General features: G+C 35.4%; 1 protein-coding gene across 8 annotated transcripts in view; it reads left to right on the top strand.

The window, feature by feature from the left end:
* The window catches only part of COP1 (COP1 E3 ubiquitin ligase), a 261,318-nt gene that overhangs the window by 96,631 nt on the left and 144,627 nt on the right, over nt 1–20,060 (top strand). For all 8 annotated transcript variants that reach the window (XR_006199155.1, XM_042926464.1, XM_042926463.1 and 5 more), the window contains 2 exons: nt 9,084–9,198; nt 13,726–13,861. Coding sequence is in view for 7 of the 8 variants with exons in the window: in XM_042926464.1 (XP_042782398.1) it covers nt 9,084–9,198; nt 13,726–13,861 (251 nt within the window). In the remaining variant the exon portion in view is untranslated. The remainder of the gene's footprint in view (nt 1–9,083; nt 9,199–13,725; nt 13,862–20,060) is intronic.

Here is a 20,060-nt window from a genome sequence, read left to right as displayed (position 1 = left end):
TTCTTCTTTCTTCTTTGAGAGCGAGCACAAGCGGGGGGGGGGGGGGGGGGGGGGGGGGGTTGGTGTAGAGAGAGAGGGGGACAGAGGATGAGAAACAGGCTCCATGCTGACAGCAGATAGCCCAGTGTGGGGCTCCAACTCAGAGACTGTGAGATTCTGACCTGACCTGAAATCATGAGTTGATTGGATATAAATGTGGTAAAATTTAATTATTTTGTAGTTTAGTAAATGTGGCCATTTTCATTTAGAGGTAGTCTAGATAAACATAAGTGATGAACATTTCCTTTTGATTTTTAGCCATATTTATATCCTGCCTGAAATCATGAGTGACCCCAGGTCCAGTCTTTATCCTTCCACACGGGGTCACACAGGAACTGCTTTGTCTCCAGCTTTAGAACCAGTACTGGCTTGTGTCTCAAGCACCCGAGTAACAGGAAATCCAAACTTGGCTTGTGGTCAGGATCTCTTATTTTAAGTTACTCACATAGGCAATGCATTCTGGTTTATATGACCAGCCTGTAAGGGCTTCACTGAAACCAAGTGCAAATCATAACTTCATTTGTTATTACTAAACAGTGCTGACAGACTAATACATTTCGCTCCAGAACAACCCACTGACTTATTGTTACAGAGTATTGTTTATTTTTCTTTAGTGCATATATTTCATGATGTAGGCAAGAGTCTGGAGATAACCAAGTGGGCATTCCAGACTAGCTGAGATTAATCCATGCTGCTCAGTGTAGAAGACATAATATTTATATAGTTGTATATATATTGTGCATAACGTGTCTATTGCTGTATCTGTCCATTAATGGATGAATGGTTAGAGAACATGTGTATATATACACAATGGTATGTTATTAGATCATAAAAAAGAAGAAAATCTTGGCATTTGCTACAACATGGATAGACATAAAAGTTATATGTTTAGTGAAATAAGTCAGAGAAATATAAGTGCTATACTACCTTACTTATATATGGAATTTTAAAAATAAATACATCAATAAATACATAATAAACTAATAGATATAGAAAACAAAATTGGTGGTTGTCAGAGGCAATGGATGTGGAATGGGCAAAATGGGTGAAAAAGGTCAAAACGTACAAACCTTCAGTTATAAAAGAAGTAAGTCATGGGGATGTAGCATACAGTATGGTGACTTTGGTTAATAATACTGTATTCCATATGTAAAAGTTGATCTTGAACCTCATCACAAGAAAAAAAATTGTAATTATGTACGGTGACAGATGTTAAATAGAGGTATTGTGGTGATCACTTTGCATTATATACACACATTGAATCATTATATTGAATACCTGAAAGTAATATAATTATATTTTAGTTATACTGCAGTTTGAGAAAAGTAAAAAAGTAGAGTATCTTTGAGGGAAACTAACTTATGAAATGTTTGTGTCCATTTTGTTTAAGTTATGAGTAATGATAAAGAATGTAGTGTTTGCTAGTGGCATTGGTGCCATTCATTACCTTGATTTGTGCTAACAGGAAAGTAGTTTTATACTGACTATTGCTTTTGCCTCACAAGTCATATATAAACACAGTGAAGACAGCATATGATATCTTCCTTTATTTGAGTAGAGATTTGACTTCACAGATACCTTAGAGGGTCTCAGAGACCCACCGAAGCCTAAAGACCACAAATGGGGACCACACTTTGAGAACCATTGTTCTAAATTATGCAGGTTTTCTCCCTTCAAGCCATTCTTCAAATCTATATGAAGGAGTGTGTGTGTGTTTAACTGATAATTGTTTTACTATTTTGCATTTGGCTCTTGATCTTATAAAGATTATTTACTGTATAAATAATAATTAGGTTTTCATCCTGCATTGTTTCATTTACAAAATTAGATTCCAGGGAGGGTATTTATATAATGAAAATTTGGCAAATTTCAATTAAGCAAATTAATACAGAACACTTTCAACTTCATTTAGAATAGGGTTCTCTTGGTGGAATCGAGAAGGAAATTTGTTATGGTAACAATTATTTCTTTCATTGTATAAACATTGATTTTATTCATCTTTTGAAGATTTCATTTCTTTTGTATTCTTGGCCATTAGTTTATATTACATATGTGAAATGGAATATTCAATTTCAAGTAATTCTCTTTTCAATTTAATTCCACTCATTGGGAATGAGTTTTTGTTAAATTTATAATTTTTAGGGGTGCCTGGGTGGCTCAGGCGGTTAAGCGTCTAACTTCTTTCGGCTCAGGTCATGATCTCATAGTTTGAGGATTTGAGCCCCGCATCGGGCTGTGTGCTGACAGCTCAGAGCCTGGAGCCTGCTTCAAGTTCTGTGACTCCTTCTCTCTCTACTCCTCTCACTCTGTCTCTGTCTCTCTCTTAAAAATGAATAAGCAAAGGGAAAAATTAAAATTTGTAATTGGTTATAATTTACAGGCTGACACTAAATGATATTTTTGTATAGCCATCAAGTTTAGTTTGCTCTGTTATGTTAATAGCATGCCTATTAACTTTTTAGCATTATGAGAATTTTTTTTACTTAAAAAGTGACCAAATAAAATATTTTCATGCTTCTGTTTTTTTCTGTGGTAAAATTTAATTATTTTGTAGTTTAGTAAATGTGGCCATTTTCATTTAGAGTTAGTCTAGATAAACATAAGTGATGAACATTTCCTTTTGATTTTTAGCCATATTTATATCCTGCGTATAGAGAGCTTATCCTGAACATGTTTTGAAGATTTGCCTTGTAGATGATCTACAACCATTTCATATTTTCAAACATCTATTTCCTCACAATTAGCATATTTCTGTTCATTTATATTGATGTTATTTATAAATTTAATAATTTGTGTATGAAAATGAGCTAAGTGATGTATTTTTACCAACAATTATGAAGCAGCCTAATTTTGAATGGGTTAGAAAGTTGCACTGAAAAAATAAATTCAAGAAAAGCTAAGAGTAAATATTAGCCAGATAATTGTCAAAAATAAGTTGCTGTAAAAACTAAAAAGCAGACTGTTTTTGTCTGCTTCTTTGTTTTATTTGTCATATTCTTGATTTCTGTTATTGTAATCATTCCCATGTTTCAGACTAAAATCTTTTTTCTGTGTTTTCATTGAGCAGATCACTTTTTATTTTTTATTTATTTAACAAAATTTTTAATCTTTATTTTTGAGAGAGAGAGGGAGGGTGCAGGGGGGTGTAGGGGCAGAGAGAGAGAGAGAGGGAGGGGGGGAGAGGGATGGAGAGAGAGGGAGGGAGGGAGAGGGAGGAAGAGAGAGGGAGGGAGGGAGAGGGAGGGAGAGAGAGGGAGGGAGGGAGATAGAGGATTTGAAGCAGGTTCCCTGCTGACAGCAGAGCCCATTGTGGGGCTCAAACTTGTGAACTGTTAGATTATGACCCAAGCCTGAGACAGATGCTTAACCGACTGAGCCAGAGCAGATCACTTTTTTAAAAAATCTAAGTTCTTCCCCTCAGAATTAATAAAAATTATGTTGGCATATAAAAAGGAATATATTTCATGAATGTGTAAATTAGAGGCATAATTACATTAAAAGAAACTCTGTGATTGAGCTGTTATGTTAATTACTAGAACATTAGTGGTACCATTCAAGTTACCCATGTGCTTCTAACAAATTCCATCACTCTGCCTCATGTCCAGAGCTAACCACTTTTCTTTTTTTTATTAAAAAAATTTTTTTAATGTTTATTTATTTTTGAGAGAGAGGCAGAGCATGAGTGGGGGAGGGGCAGAGAGAGAGGGAGACACAGAATCTGAAACAGGCTCCAGGCTCTGAGCTGTCAGCACAGAGCCTGACATTGAGGCTCAAACTCATGAGCTGTGAGGCATGACCCAGTTGAGCCACCCAGGCACCCCTAACCACTTTTCTGATATTTGTGTTTGTCAGTGTTGACTTTTTCAAATTGTTTTACCATAAATATATATATATCTCTATATTATTTGGTTTGACCATATATGAACTTTATAAAAATGATACATAGTTTTCTGAGATTTGTTTTTGCTAAGATTAGTTCCTGATGCTTATGGGTGTAGTTGATTTATCATCACTAATATATAATATTCTGTTTTGTTAATGTACTACAACTTATCAATTGTCCAGTTAACATACATTTGATATATTTGTAGGGTTTTTCTTTTTGCTATTAAGGTATCTTATACATGTCTCCTGATTCAAGGTGCAAGAGTTTCCCTAGATTTTGTACCTAGGAGAGTTAGTGAGAGTGACCAGGTACACACATCAGTGGCTTTCGTATTTTGAGATAATGTCACATTGTTTTCCATAGTCTTTTTATCAATTTAAATTTCCTACCGCAGAAGTATATGAGTTCTGTTTTCTTCACATCCTTGTTAGTAATTGATCTATTGAACCCCTAAATGGTTGCCAATTTAGTGGGTAAGAAATAGAAGTTAATTTTGATTTTAACTTGCATTTTTCTGACTCTGTCCTTTATATGAAATAGTATTTCATGTCTTTTCCCATTCTTTTTTATATCAGTCTTCTGTTTATTTACTGGTGTACACACACCTATTTATTCATTCAAAGTAGTAATAAATTGTCCCTAATGTATTGCCACAATGTTTGGGAATATCATCTTATAGTTTGTACCTTCTTGTCTCTAATGATGGATGTTGATCAACAGAAAAGCTTAATTTGTATCACTGAATTTGTAACTTTTAGTTAGTGCTTTTTGTGTTTCGTTTAAGAAATTCTGCCCTATTGAGATTATAAACATATCCAGTGATACAGCACATGGCCAGTTTTGGTAAATGTTCCATGTATGCTTAGGAAGAGTGTATGTTCCTAATTTGATAAGTGTTCTATATATATTAAGTTAAGCTTTGAAATTAGATCATGTCTATTTCTCTGTTGAATTGATGAGATTAATCTGCTGTGTAGGTGGGTTTGTCAATTTTTCTAGGAATTTTTGCTTTATGTATTTTTGAGACTGTACTATTGTGTATGTACTGGGTATACAATTATTGAGTTGAAAGTTTTGCATTATCAGTGGCCGTTTCCATTCTCATTAATGATTTTCATCTTGAGTCTGTTTTTTTCTCCTTTGATAAAATTTGTCTGGTGTATTATTTTTCGTGTTATTCCAAATTTTCACTGTATTTATGTTTTTGGTGTTTCTTTGGCAAATAGCATAGTTATATTCTAACATCCCTTTCTGCCACTAACTAGTGAGTATTTTAATTTATATTTATTACAACTACTGATATAATTTCACTTTTTAAAAAATGTTTATTTAGTTTTGAGAGAGGGAGAAAGAGAAAGAGAGACAGAATGTGAGCAGGGGAGGGCAGAGACAGAGGGAGACAAAGAACTTGAAACAGACTCCAGGCTCTGAGCTGTCAGCACAGAGGCTCATGTGGAGCTTAAACCCACAAACCATAAGATCATCACCTGAGCCAAAGTCAGACACTCAATAGACTGAGCCACCCAGGCGCCCCTCACCTTTTTACTTTTTAATGCTTGCTATTTGTCTCACTTTCTGTGTTTTTCTTTTCTATTTTGACCTCCTTCTTCCACCACTGTACTGTATTAAACATTACCTATTCTCTTATTATACTTTTAGTAGTTATTCTTGAAATTGATCCAAACTAATACTGTTTCTAAAACAAGAGTCTAAATTTAATCTTACTATTTTTAAAAATTTTAATTCCAGCATAGTTAACATACAATGTTATATTAGTTTCAGGTGTACAATATAGTAATTCAACAATTCTATACATTACTCAGTGCTCAATGTGATAAGTGTAGTCTTTTTTTTAAAGTTTATTTATTTTTTTGAGAGAGAGGGAGAGATAGATGGTGTGCAAGCGGGGGAGGGGCAGAGAGAGAGGGAGACTGAGGATCTGAAGCAGGCAGAGATCTGAAAACAGTAGAGAGCCTGATGTGGGACATGAATTCACACACCATGAGATCATAACCTGAGCTGAAGTTGGACACTTAACCAGCTTAACCCAGGTGCCCCTCATCGTGATAAGTGTAGTCTTAATCTACCCTTCACCTATTTTATGTATCTTCCCACCTGCCTCCCCTCTGGTAGCCATTGGTTCCCTACAGTTAAGAGTCTGTCTTGCAGTTTGTGCCTTTTTTCTTTGTTCATTTGTTTTGTTTCCTAAATTCAACATGTGCATGAAATCATATTTGTCTTTCTTTGACTTATTTTAGTCAGCATTATACTCCAGATCCATCCATGTTGTTGAAAGCGGCAAGATTTCGTTCTTTCTCATGGCTGAATAATACTCTGGGGTGTGTGTGTGTGTGTGTGTGTGTGTGTGTGTGTGTGTATGTGTACATACCACATCTTCTTTATTCATTTATTGATGGACATTTGGGCTGCTTCCATAATTTGGCTATTGTAAATAATACTGCAGTAAACATAGGGTGCATGTATCTTTTTGAATTAGTGTTTTCATATTCTTTGGGTAAATACTCAGTAGTGGGATTACTGGATCATATGGTAGTTCTATTTTTAATTTTCTCAGGAACCTCCATTCCGTTTTCACAATGGCTGCACCAGTTTGCATTCTCAACAGCAGCGCAGGAGGGTTCCTTTTTCTCCACATCCTTGTCAACACTTGTTGTTACTTGTGTTTTTTATTTTAGCCATTCTGACAGTGGACATCTCATTGTGGTTTTGATTTGCATTTCCCTGATAATCAGTAATGTTGAACATTCTTTTCATTAAACTTCATATCTTAATTACCTTCCTGAACAACATTAAGTGCTTCTGAATTGAAACTTTCTTCACTCTTCTGATTTATATGCTATTTTTTAGTGTATTTATTCTGTCTTATTAAGCCCTATGATTTTGATATTAAAATTAATGTTATAAACAAAATTTAAAATCACTTATTTGGGTACAAATTTTCTTGCTCCTTTTCATTTTATTTCTCAGGCCTTCCAGTTTATGGTACTGAATTTTTTTTTTAATTTTTTAAAAATGTTTTTACTTATTTTTGAGACAGAGAGAGACAGAGCATGAGCAGGGGAGGGGCGGAGAGAGAGGGAGACACAGAATCTGAAGCAGGGTCCAGGCTTTGAGCTGTCAGCACAGAGCCTGATGCGGGGCTCGAACTCAGAGACCATGAGATCATGACCTGAGCTGAAGTCAGACGCTTAACCGACTGAGCCACCCAGGCGCCCCTATGTTACTGCATTTTTTAAGTACCCAACTTCACGATTTTTTAAAGAAATGACTTATAAGCAGTAGTTTTTGTTTTCATACACATGAAAAAGTACTTTGCTCATTTTGTTGCAGGATACTTTTATCAGGATCCGAATTTTAGATTGGAGTTCTTATTTTTTCATCTTTTTGAGGATAACCAAAGTTCACTCCTCTAGCTTCTTTTATTGCTGTTAAGTAGTATTTTCCCTGTTAATTTTTCGTCTTGTCACGTGAGTTATCTTTTCTGTTTGATTTTAAAGTCATTTTGATTTTTGGACAAAAACACAGTTTTGCCTTACTGTGTCTAATTATGGATTTCTTTTAAATTATCCTACCTGATAGGAATAATTTCTTTGTATTCATGTCTGTTTTCAGTTTTGGAAAATTGTCAACATGCGTTCTTCGAATATTTCTTCTTCAGTCTGTTACAGTTTCCTGGGTCTCTGAAGTGCTCAGTTTCAACCTTCCTCTGAAATTATCTGTCTTCTTATTTTTTATCCTTAATTCTGGTTAATTCCTTTAGGTTTATCTTCCAGTTCTCAATTCTCTTTTCAGTCTTTAAATCTCAGTTTTAGTGTTTTTATCTTTTGTAGGAAATTGTCTCCAAGTAAGTGTTGTCCTTTTCGTTTTTCCCGTCCTCTGCACCATTATATGTTGGTTAACATCACCTCTCTGAGTTCAGCTTCCTGTTTGGTTGTATATCTGTTATGTCTTCAGAAATTGTCTTAACTTTCTTGTGATGAAAGCACCACTTTAAAATATGATTTTTACCTACCATCTAGTTTTAGCAGGAGTTCACTTTAGGGCGTTGTGTTCACGGTAGTACCTTATTACTTCTTGTTACATTTGCAGTTGTTGGTGGACTTATGTCATCTCATACTCTTGTTATGTGTCTCCTCTGTTTATGTGCCTCAAGCATAATAGATAATAACCATTAGTGGAAAGACTTGTCTTATCCTTTCATTTAACATGGTATAGGCAGTATTATATATTTAGGGTTATAGATTTTGGTTTTTTATAGATTTATATGCCAATGTATTTCACATTTGCTCTCTTTATGTGGCTGGATCTTCTAATGTATGTGTCAGACTTGTACATACATATTACATATTACTGCTCCTTAATTTAATAATCAGCATTAACTTAAAAAAATATTCTGACAATCAAGGACTGTCTCTATTATTCGAAGAGTACAGAGCTGCAATATAGGGATGATGGGAAAGTAATTAATTTTCTTTTGAACATTATTTTCTAACAATTTCTGCATAGTAAAGTTCTCAAGATTCTAAAATTTAGCATGGCAGTTATAATGGATTCTATCTTCATTTAACTTGGAGAGTTGAAATATACTTATTTCATTCTTGTAAAATTGGCCTTTAGAGCCTATTTGCATTTTGGCTGGACTGTAGGAGTTTTATAGCAAACTGTATTCTACAGACCTGGGACCTAGCATGGCTGAGATCCTCCCACTTGCCCCCTTCTACTCCTTCCCCATACAGCCCCATCCTTAAGCCTTTGGTAATCCCCAGAACTCCCTCCCCTCCAGCCTTTGGTCTGCCCAGACCCTATCCCCACACGTGCACCTCCATGTTCCCTGAGGTATGTGGATAGATTCCCCCTCCCTTATGTAGTACAAGGGTTCCCCAGGAGGCCTGGGCTGAGAGGTAGGACCTGACCCCCCTTCCCCCCCCCAACTCCTCCCCCTGGCTCCAGAAACTCTCGGCCTATTTGAATTTTAAAATAAAAATGGAAAAATATGGTCTAAGAACTATGAGTATTTACCATTTGTAGTTACTTTAATGTGTTAAAATTTTGAATATGCAATCATTTAGATATTTTGTGCAGAAAAAGACCATCATTTGTTGTAAGTTACAAGTGTCTATTCTTGTTACTACTTTAGACAAAGAAACAGCCTTGGTATAACAGCACGTTAGCATCAAGAAGAAAACGGCTTACTGCTCATTTTGAAGACTTGGAACAATGTTACTTTTCTACAAGGATGTCTCGTATTTCAGGTACATATTCCGGACTTCTTAAAATACATCAAATTCTTCTTTCAGATCCATTTCTAGCTTCTTATGATGGATTTATGTAAAGTCCTATTTATAAAGTGCAAGTGTATTTTCAACATAGTCTCCCAGTGTCTTGTGGAGGTTCCTAGAGATCTTAAAGAACATTGCTTTCCCATAGCTATTTTTGTTCTTTTTTTTCTATTTGGGAATTTTTTTTTTCCTACCAGATTTTTTTTTTTTTTTTTTTTTTTTTTTAAGAGCATGAGTGGCAGAGGGGCAGAAGGAGAGGGAGAGAGAGAGTCTTAAGCAGGCTCCATGCTCAGCACTCAGCCTGACACAGGACTTGATCCCACAACTCTGGGATCATAACCTGAGCCAAAATCAAGAGTGGGATGCTCAACTGACTGAGCCACACCGGTGCGCCCCTATTTGGGAGTTTTTAATCTTTATATAGTGAATTATATAAAGTGAAGAAAAAAATCAGCCATGAATATGTGGCTAGGAAAAATAGGTTCTTTTTAGTTGCCTCCTATTATTAAACATTTATTAAGTTCTAAGCACTGTCCTTTGTGCTAAGAATAAAAAGATGAAAGAACTGATTTCTACTGTCAGGGCGTATTGTAAATTAAGAGGGGAAAGCAACAGGTAAATAATTCTACGTGATATTATATGTTCTATAAGTTTATTATGGGAATAGAGAAGAATTTCTACCATATAGCTGGGAGTGAAAAATATAGGCCACGCTGAAAATGGGGAAGTGGAAGTGAATGGTCACTGTAGGGATTTTGGAGGAGTTGTATTTAGTCAAAGCTAGAATTCATTAAATAAGGTAATTAGAAACATGTTCAAAGGAAGTAACTCATGCAAAGTCATGGACATAGGACAAGTCATGGACAAATATACCATAAGATATTTTCATTGCTTTAAACAAGGTAATATAGTTCTGCCTTTTGAGCTGTAACCTTTCTCAGTGTCCTTGCTCACCACCAGTGATGTAGGGACATTAATAGCAAGACATTGTTTTTCTTTCTTTCTTTTTTTTTTTAGATTTATAGATTGATATACCTATAAAATGTAAAATACAATGCTTGGTATAAGTTAGGTGCTCAGGTAACTGATGTCATTAGTAATACATCTGCTGAAAATTAGGACCACCAAGGAAAAAAATGTGTGGTATTTAATTAGTTGTTAAAATTTTGGCCTTGGTTTTCTCTTGAATAGGCATATTTGCATTAAAATCTACATATTGTCTAGAACCTTTAGACAAATTTGCCTTAGGATTGGTGATGGAGGGAAAAGAAGATTTACATAGCATATTTCATATGAAGTCTACAGGGGAGCCAAGTTTTATTTATAAGTGTGTGTGAAATTAATGATCAACAGTTTTTATAAGATGGAAAACTTTTATTGTATTGCCTGGGAATTGAGCTCCTTATTGAGCCTCTGTAATAGTCTATAAACTGTAATAGGAAGCTGTTATATTGAAAATGGTCTGAGGGGCGCCTGGGTGACTCAGTCGGTTAAGTGTTTGACTTCATCCCAGGTCATGATCTCACGGTTCATGAGTTCAAGCCCCACGTTGGGCTCTGTGCTGACAGCTCGGAGCCTGGAGCCTGCTTCAGATTCTGTGTCTCCCTCTCTCTCTGCCCCTCGTCTGCTCATGCTCATGCTCATGCCCTGTCTCTGTCTCTGAAAAATAAGCATTAAAAAAAAAAAAAATTAAAAGAAAAAAATGAAAATGGTCTGAGGCCTACATTCTGATTGGCAGAGGGTTCATTTTAACCCTTTTAGGTGTTATTTTTTGTTATGATGTTGAAATACAGTGACCGCAAATGGTAGACATTTAAAAGAAAAAAGATGTGGGAAAGAGAGATTGGGAAGCTCTTAATGGGGAAGTTATTAATAATTTTTAAGTAACTAGCATCATAGGTGTGCTATGGCACAATAAAGGTATAGTCACAGACATATTTATTTGGGGGATGTAAATTTACCAGAAGGCAGAATAAATTAAAACCAGGAGGAAGATTATATTTTCATTTTTGTGGGCATGGCTATATTATACTTAAAACATGATTTTAGGAGTCTGAAGTTTATCTTACCAAATTTTCACAATGAGTACACTTAACATATTGCTGAACATGAAGTTCCTTCTAGTGTCCTTGACTGTGAAGAAGAAATTTTAACTTCTACCTTAGGAGTACTTGGTGTTTGGTGGTCCTTTTGTATATTTTCAAATGAGAATCCACTGCTTTTTCTTTTAATTTTCAACTCTGAAAATGAGAGATGAAGATTGGGAGATTAATGCCTTGGACTCTTAGTTGTAATTGAATGAGAAGGTAAATTATAAAGTATTAGAAAAGAGAAAAGAGGTGCTGCACACACTTTCACAAACTAAATCTATAATTAGAAGAGCAAAGGTAATATGTTAGCAAATATGTACAGTAATTGATCATAAACCTACCAAGCAAACAAAATCCTACCATTTTGTAACCAGATAAAGTGAAATCTAATCTCTATACTTTCAGATACTAAAATAACAATTTTTAGTGTTTTCTTTATCACTTCTGTTGGATGTAAGTGTTAATGAATAGGTATGATGGACAGAGAAGATCAGCCACCAGGGAAAGGATTATGACCTTCAACAGAATATACATTCTTGAATGCTTGTGAATTTTACGTACTTAGCGATTGGTGTCAAAATATGAAAGAATATTTTTACATTAAAGCAATATTTAAACAAATATCTAAGGTGTTTTTCCAGTAAGTATTTATTACATTGGATACTCAATTCTATGTAAAAAGAACCAATTAGCTATTAAATTCAAACCACTTTGTAGTACAGGTGATTTGTTTTATTGCAGTAACCCATGTTTTATTTGTAATTCACTGAATTTACAGAGAATAATTTTTGTGGATCAGGAGCATTATTTTAGTAACATGATACTGCATGCTCATTGGGTTTGTTCCTTTTGCTGTTTTTTAGAACAGAAACACTACAAAATTGGAACTTTTGGATATAGGTTGTTAGATGGATTTGCTGTGTTAGTGTTTAAATCTTTAAAATGTAAAATATCAAGGACAGAAGCTTAATATCAGAGACAAGGAATTGTTTTTCGTTGTAGTAAGTGTTAGATAAATGTCTTCGTGTCTCCAGTTATCTTCAAGATAACCTAGTATCTCCAGATGAACTAAATCAATTCTGTACTGTCTGTCCTATAGTATGGTGACTCTTTAGACTTAATGATTCTTCTGTCTTAATTTCATTATGCCTACTGTTATTTTCAGGGACATTTAAGAAGGGGAAATCATGAAAGTTTACCTTGAAAAAGTTGTATGTATGTTTATGTATATGAGCTAAGAATGAGAAGAAGGTATGAACACATAGTTTAGCAATCTTATTTCAGATTTCAGTTAGGAAGCTAACTAAAGTAATTGGTGTTTTACTCTTCTTCCTTTGGAAAAGAAAATACAAGTCCAAACGTAAAACAGTTTTGAAAAATACTGATTTTTGGGGTGCCTGGGTGGGTCAGTTGGTTGAGCATCTGACTGTGGCTTAGAGGGTCATGATCTCCTGGTTTGTGGGTTTGAGCCCCACATTGGGCCCTGCACTGACAGTGCAGAGCCTGCTTTGGATTTTCTCTCCCCCTCTCTCTGCCCCTCGTACTCTTGCTCATTCTCTCTCAAAAATAAATAAATAAATTTAACAAAAATAAAGAAAAATGATTTTTTTTTTTTTTAATTCATGCTTTCACTGTAGGCTTGTTTCTAGATTGGAGAATAGATATCTGTATTCTCAGTCTTTCATGAGATGATATTGTGATTTAAATTCTATGTAATTTAATTATGAAGAGTTTATTGAAATGGACTTTACTCAAAGTATTTATATAGTTTTCTATTGGATGGAATTAATGTTTTCTGTATTCTATCAAGATATTTGAGTGAAAGTATTCTATTTTTGAGAATAATTGATACATTGAAGTTTCTACTCTCTTTTCATAATTGGATTTGAGACACTTCAAAGAATGATGTGAACGAGTATCTCTCTTTTTACTTAAAAAACAATTACTTTCTTAATCTAAATTATGTTATAAATTGTGTTTTGATAGTTAGTGAATGTGGGCATGCAGATGTATCCTTGTAAACATGTTCCTTCAAAATTACAAATAGACGGTCCAGTGTACGTGCTCCTCTCTCCACCCTCACTTTCTCCATTGATAAGGGATTTTCGTTTTAATAAAAGATTAAACTTTTCTTGATCAGAGGTACTTTTTGTCTTTGATTTTCTAAGAAATTTTTGCTTAAAAAATAGAGAATTTACAGTATGCTTTTATTGGTGTGGAAAGAGACATTGTCTTTCAAAGAACCACTAAGTAATTTTTATTAAAGCTGAAAGATCAGCGAAATGATTTGTGCATACTAGTATTCTCTAGTTACTTCAGAATCATATTCAGAATATAATTTCTAATGTGTCTGTACTGCTCTTTGACTTCCATTGCACTTCAATTAATTTATTTTGTTTTCTTCATATAGATGATAGTCGAACTGCAAGCCAGTTGGATGAATTTCAGGAATGCTTGTCTAAGTTTACCCGATATAATTCAGTACGACCTTTGGCTACGTTGTCCTATGCTAGTGATCTCTATAATGGTTCCAGCATAGTCTCTAGGTAAGTATTGGGCAGCACTCTTTACTATTTACTTTTACAAAAGTTTCTCAAATTTAATTTGACAAGCAGTTACAGTGTTCTAGTTAAGAGCCAGTATTCTGAGGTCAGGTTCCCTGCCAGTTTTTAGTTCTGTGTTCTTGGGCAAGTTTCTGAATCTCTTTAGTCCTCAATGTCTTCCTCTTTAAAATGGAATGATTAAGGGGCACCTGGGTGGCTCAGTCGGTTAAGCGTCCGACTTTGGCTCAGGTCGTGATCTCGCAGTCTGTGGATTCGAGCCCCGCATCAGGCTCTGTGCTGACAGCTCAGAGCCTGGAGCCTGTTTCAGATTCTGTGTCTCCCTCTCTCTGACCCTCCCCCGTTCATGCTCTGTCTCTCTCTGTCTCACAAATAAATAGAGGTTAAAAAAAATTAAAAATAAAATAAAATAAAATAATAGTATGAATAGTATTCACCTATTAGGGTTGCAGTTTGTGTTCTTATAATGTCTTTGGTTTTGGTGACAGATATGCTCTCTCATAAGGGCTTCCTTATCTTCATGTTTCTAGAAGAATTGATAGTATTTCTTATGTATTTTGTAGAATTCTCCATCAAAGCCATCTTGGCCTTAAGTTTTTTTTGTGGAAAGAGTTTTAAATATAAATTCAATTTTTAAAAGAGATGTAGGGCTAATCAGGTTATTGATTTTTTTTTTCATTATCAAGCATTATTTTTAGTTTGTGTCTTTAAAAGAATTTGTCCATTTTATCTAGGTTGTTGAATTTATTGGCATTCACATGTTCATAATATTCCTTTATTATCTTTTTACTGTCTTTAGATACTCTGATGATGTTCCTTTTCTTATCCCTGATATTGGAGTGTTGTTTCCCTTTATATGTTTCCTTAATAGTCTGGTTTAGAAATGTATCAATTTTATTTGTCTTCTCAAATAGCCAGCTCTTGGTTTATTGATATTCTATATTTTTCTGTTTCATTGATTTCTGCTTTTAACTTTATTATTTCTTTTTTTTCCTTTTGTTAAGTTTAATTTGCTTTTATCTTTCTATTTTCTTAAGGTAGAAATTACAGTGACTGAGTTGAAAGTTGCTTCTCTAACAAAACTTGGGCTTTACATTTCTCTACATGCACTGCCTTAGTTGCATCCTGTGAATTTTGATGTGGTGTCTTTTCTTTTTTCCAAATTTTATTTTTATTATGGTAAAATATGTGTAACATAAAATATACTATCTTAACAAGTGTACTGTTCAGTGGTATTAAATAAATACCTTCATAATATCGTGTAAATGTCCCTAATATCCATCTCTTTAACACTTGACATCTTGTAAAACTGAAACTCAATACTCGTTAAACAGTAACTTTTCATTCCCCTCTGCCCTGAATCATAGCAAGCACCCTTTTCCCCTCTGTTATCTGATTACTCTAAGTACCTCCTGTAAGTGGAATCACGCAGTATTCAGGGAGAGAGAGAGAGAATCCCAAGCAGGCTCTGTGCTGTCAGCACGGCCTGAGATCATGAGCTGAGATCAAGAGAAATTCACCTGACTGAGCCACCCAGGCTCCCCAGATTATTATTATTTTTTTTAATTTTAGAGAGAGCATGAGCCAGGGGAAGGCCCGGGGGGGGGGGGGGGGGGGGAGAGAGAGAGAGAGAGAGAGAGAGAGAGAGAGAGAGAGAGAAAATATAAATGAATGAATGAATCCCAAGCAGGCTTCATGCTCTGTGCAGAGCCCAATACAGGGCTCAATCTCAAGACCCTGGGATCATGACCTGAGCTGAAATCAAGTATTAGAAGCTCAATTGACTGAGCCACCCAGGCACCCCGTGGCTGTACCATTTTACAATACCACCAGCAGTGCAAAAGGTTTCCAGTTTCTCTGCATTCTTGCTAGCACTTGTTATTTTCTCTTTTTTTGGTAGTCACCATCCTAAACAGATGTGAGGTGGTATCTCTTAGATTTGCTTTGCATTTCCCTGGTGATTAGTGACGTTGAGCATTGTTTTATGTGCTTATCGGCCATTTGTTTATATTCTTAGAGAAATTTCTATTTAAGTCCTCTGCCCAGTTTTGAACTTTGTTGTTGCTATGTTCAGTAGTTCTCTATAAATTCTGGATATTAATCTCTTATCAAATTTGTACATATTTTCTCTCATTCTGTGCATTGTGTTTTTACTTTGTTGAGACTGTGTATTGATGCGTAAAATTTAAAAATTTTCATAAAGTCTAATTTGTGTGTTTTTCTTTTGTTGCCTGTGCTTTTGGTGTCATATCCCAAGGATTGCTGTCAAATCCAAAGTCATGAAGAGAGTTATAGTTTCGTATTTTATATTTAAATTTTTGACCCATTTTGAGTTAATTTTTGTATATGGTTTTAGGTAAGGGTCTACCTTCATTCTTTTGTTATGTGGATATGCAGTTTTCTGAACATCATTTGTTGAAAAACTCCTTGAAAAACTCAGTGATATTGCCACTGTTGTCAAAGATCATTTGACTTTGTATGGAAGGTTTCTCATCTATTACATTGGCCTACATTATCTGTTTTATGCCACGACCATACTGTTTTGATCATCATAGCTATGTAGTAAGTTTTGAAATCAGGAAGTGTGAGTCCTCTAGCTCTGTTCATTTGCAAGATTGTTTTTTCTATTTCTGCGGAAAATGCCATCGGGATTTTGACAGGGATTGCAATGAATCTCTAGATTGCTTTGGGTAATATTGACATCTTAACAATATTCAGTCTTCTGATCCATGCACATGGGATATGTTTCCATTTATTTGTGTCCTTCTTTAATTTTTTTCAGCAAGTTTTTGTTGTTTTCATTGTACAAATCTTTTCCTTCCTTGGTTAATTCTTAAATATTTTTTTTTGATGTTGCTGTAAGTTTTCATAATTTATGATTGTTCATTGTTATTGCATTGAAGTTATGATGTATTTTCATTTTCATTCAGTTCAAGAAAATTGTAAATTTCAACTTTGATTTTTTTTTTTTTGACCCAAGGATTATTGAGGCATATTTTAGTAGTTCTCAGATGTTGTGATTTTCTAGTTACCTTTCTTTTTATAGTCTTTTTATATCTTCATCATCTTTATGACCATTCTTTAAAAATTTTTAATTAATTAATTTTTAAATTTACATCCAAGTTAGCATATAGTGCAACAATGATTTCAGGAGTAGATTCCTTAATGCCCCTTACCCATTTAGCCCATCTGCCCTGCCACAACCCCTCCAGCAACCCTCTGTTTGTTTTCTGTATTTAAGAGTGTATTAGGTTTTGTCCTCCTCCCTGTTTTTATATTACTTTTGCTTCTCTTCCCTTATCTTCATCTGTGTTCTGTCTTAACTTCCTCATATGAGTGAAGTCATATGATACTTGTCTTTCTCTAATTTCGCTAACACAGTATCCTCCAGTTCCATCCACGTAGTTGGAAATGGCAAGATTTCATTCTTTTTGATTGCTGAGTAATACTCCATTGTATATATACACCAGATCTTTTTAAAAAAGTATCATATGTTATTATTATTTTTTTAAATGTAATATATTGTCAAGTTGGCCAACATACAGTGTATACAGTGTGCTCTTGGTTTTGGGTGTGGATTCCCATGATTCATCGCTTACATATAACATCCAGTGCTCATCCCAACAAGTGCTCTCTTCAATGTCCATCACCCGTTTCCCTCTCTTCCCCTCTCCCCCCGCCATGAATCCTCAGTTTGTTCTCTGTATTTAAGAGTCTGTTATGGTTTGCCTCCCTCCCTCTCTGTTTGTAACTATTTTTTTCCCCTTCCCTTCCTCCATGGTCTTAAGTCTCAAGTTCCACGTATGAGTGAAAACATAGGATATCTGTCTATCTCTAATTAGCTTATTTCACTTAGCATAATACCCTCCAGTTCCATCCACGTTGCTGCAAATGGCATGATTTCATTCTTTCTCATTGCCAAGTAGTATTCCATTGTTTATATAAACCACATCTTCTTTATCCATTCATCAATTGATGGGCATTAAGGCTCTTTCCATAATTTGGCTATTGTTGAAAGCATTGCTGTAAATATTGTGGTACATGTGCCCCTATGAATCAGCTCTCCTGTATCCTTTGGATAAATTCCTACTCGTGCTATTGCTGGGTCATAGGGTAGTTCTATTTTTAAAATTTGAGGAACCTTCACACTTTTCCAGAGTGGCTGCACCAGTTTATGTTCCCACCAACAGTGCAAGAGGGTTCCCATTTCTCCACATCCTCGCCAACATCTGTTGTTTCCTGAGTTGTTAATTTTAGCCACTCTGACTGGTGTGAGATGGTATCTCAGTGTGGTTTTGATTTTATATGCCACATCTTCTTTATCCATTCATTCATCGATGGACATTTGGGCTCTTTCCATACTTTGGCTATTGTCGATAGTGCTGCTATAGACATTGAGGTGCATGTGCCCCTTCGAAACAGCACACCTGTATCCCTTGGGTAAATACCTAGTAGTGCAATTGCTGGGTCATGGGGTAGTTCTATTTTTAATTTTTTGAGGAACCTCCATACTGTTTTCCAGAATGACTGTACCACTTTGCATTCCTACCAGCAATGCAAAAGAGATCCTCTTTCTCTGCATCCTCGCCAATGTCTGTTATTGCCTGAGTTGTTCATTTTAGCCATTCTGACAGGTGTGAGGTGGTATCTCATTGTGGTTTTGCTTTGTATTTCCCTGATGATGAGTGACATGGAGCATTTTTTCATGTGTCGGTTGGCCATCTGGATGTCTTCTTTGGAGAAGTGTCTATTCGTGTCTTTTGCCTGTTTCTTTACTGGATTACTTGTTTTTTGGGTATTGAGTTTGATAAGTTCTTTATAGATTTTGGATACTAACCCCTTTATGTGATATGTCGTTTGCAACTATCTTCTCCCATTCTGTCGGTTGCCTTTTAGTTATGCTGATTGTTTCCTTCACTGTGCAGAAGCTTTTTTTTTTTTTTTTTTAATGAGGTCCCAATAGTTCATTTTTGCTTTTGTTTCCCTTGCCTCTGGAGACATGTTGAGTAAGAAGTTGCTGTGGCCGAGGTCAGAGAGGTTTTTGCCTGCCTTCTCCTCTAGGATTTTGATGGCTTCCTGTCTTACATTTAGGCCTTTGATCCATTTTGAGTTTATTTTTGTGTATGATGTAAGAAAGTGGTCCAGCTTCATTTTTCTGCATGTCGCTTTCCAGTTTTCCTAGCACCACTTGCTGAAGAGACTATCTTTATTCCGTTGAATGTTCTTTCCTGCTTTGTCAAAGATTAGTTGGCCATAATGTTTGTGAGTCCATTTCTGGGTTCTCTATTCTGTTCCATTGATCTGATTGTTTTTGTGCCAGTACCATATTGTCTTGATGACTGCAACTTTGTAATACATCTTGAAGTCTGGGATTGTGATGCCTCCAGCTTCAGTTTTCTTTTTCAAGATTGCTTTGGCTATTTGGGGTCTTTTCTGGTTCCATGCAAATCTTAGGATTGTTTGTTCTAGCTCTGTGAAGGATGCTGGTGTTGTTTTGGTGTTATTTTGATAGGGGTTGCCATTCTTCAAGAATTTTTAATAAAAATTTCTAATACACATAAAAATAGAATGAAGTAATTCCTCACAATAGCCATCTTCCAGATTAAGCAGTGATCCAGATTTTGCTATGGTTGCTTCATTTATACTTCATTCTTTGCGTTAGTGTTTGAAACATGTTTCAGATGCTATGTCATTTCACCCTTACATCCTTAAGAATATCTGTGTCCCAGGGTGCCTGGGTGGCTCAGTTGATTAAGTGTCTGACTCTTAGTATCAGCGCAGGTTGTGATCTCAGAGTTCGTGGGATTGAGCTTTTGTTGGGCTCTGCTCTGAGTGTGGTGCCTGTGTGGGGTTCTTGCTCCCCCTCTCTGCTTCTCTCCTGCTCGTGTACACACCACACACTCTCTCTCTCTCTCAAAATAAATAAACCAACGTAAAAGATAAAAAAGACTGTGTCTTAAAATGAACATTATAAACCCACAGGGCTGTATCACATGTAACACAATTACCAGTAGTCCCTAGGTATCATCAAATCGCTTGTTTATGTTCAAATCTCCTAGATAGAATGGAGAAACCTTAAAAAGATGTTTTGATGCAGATCATAAAGTTGGCAATTTTTACCTTGTCTAATACATTACTATGCATGTTTTTCCATTTGTGTGACTGAGATTTTTATTAATGTATA

This window comes from Panthera leo, chromosome F3, assembly GCF_018350215.1.
Source record: "Panthera leo isolate Ple1 chromosome F3, P.leo_Ple1_pat1.1, whole genome shotgun sequence".
NCBI lineage: Eukaryota > Metazoa > Chordata > Mammalia > Carnivora > Felidae > Panthera > Panthera leo.
This window is presented reverse-complemented; position numbering and strand designations above follow the sequence as displayed.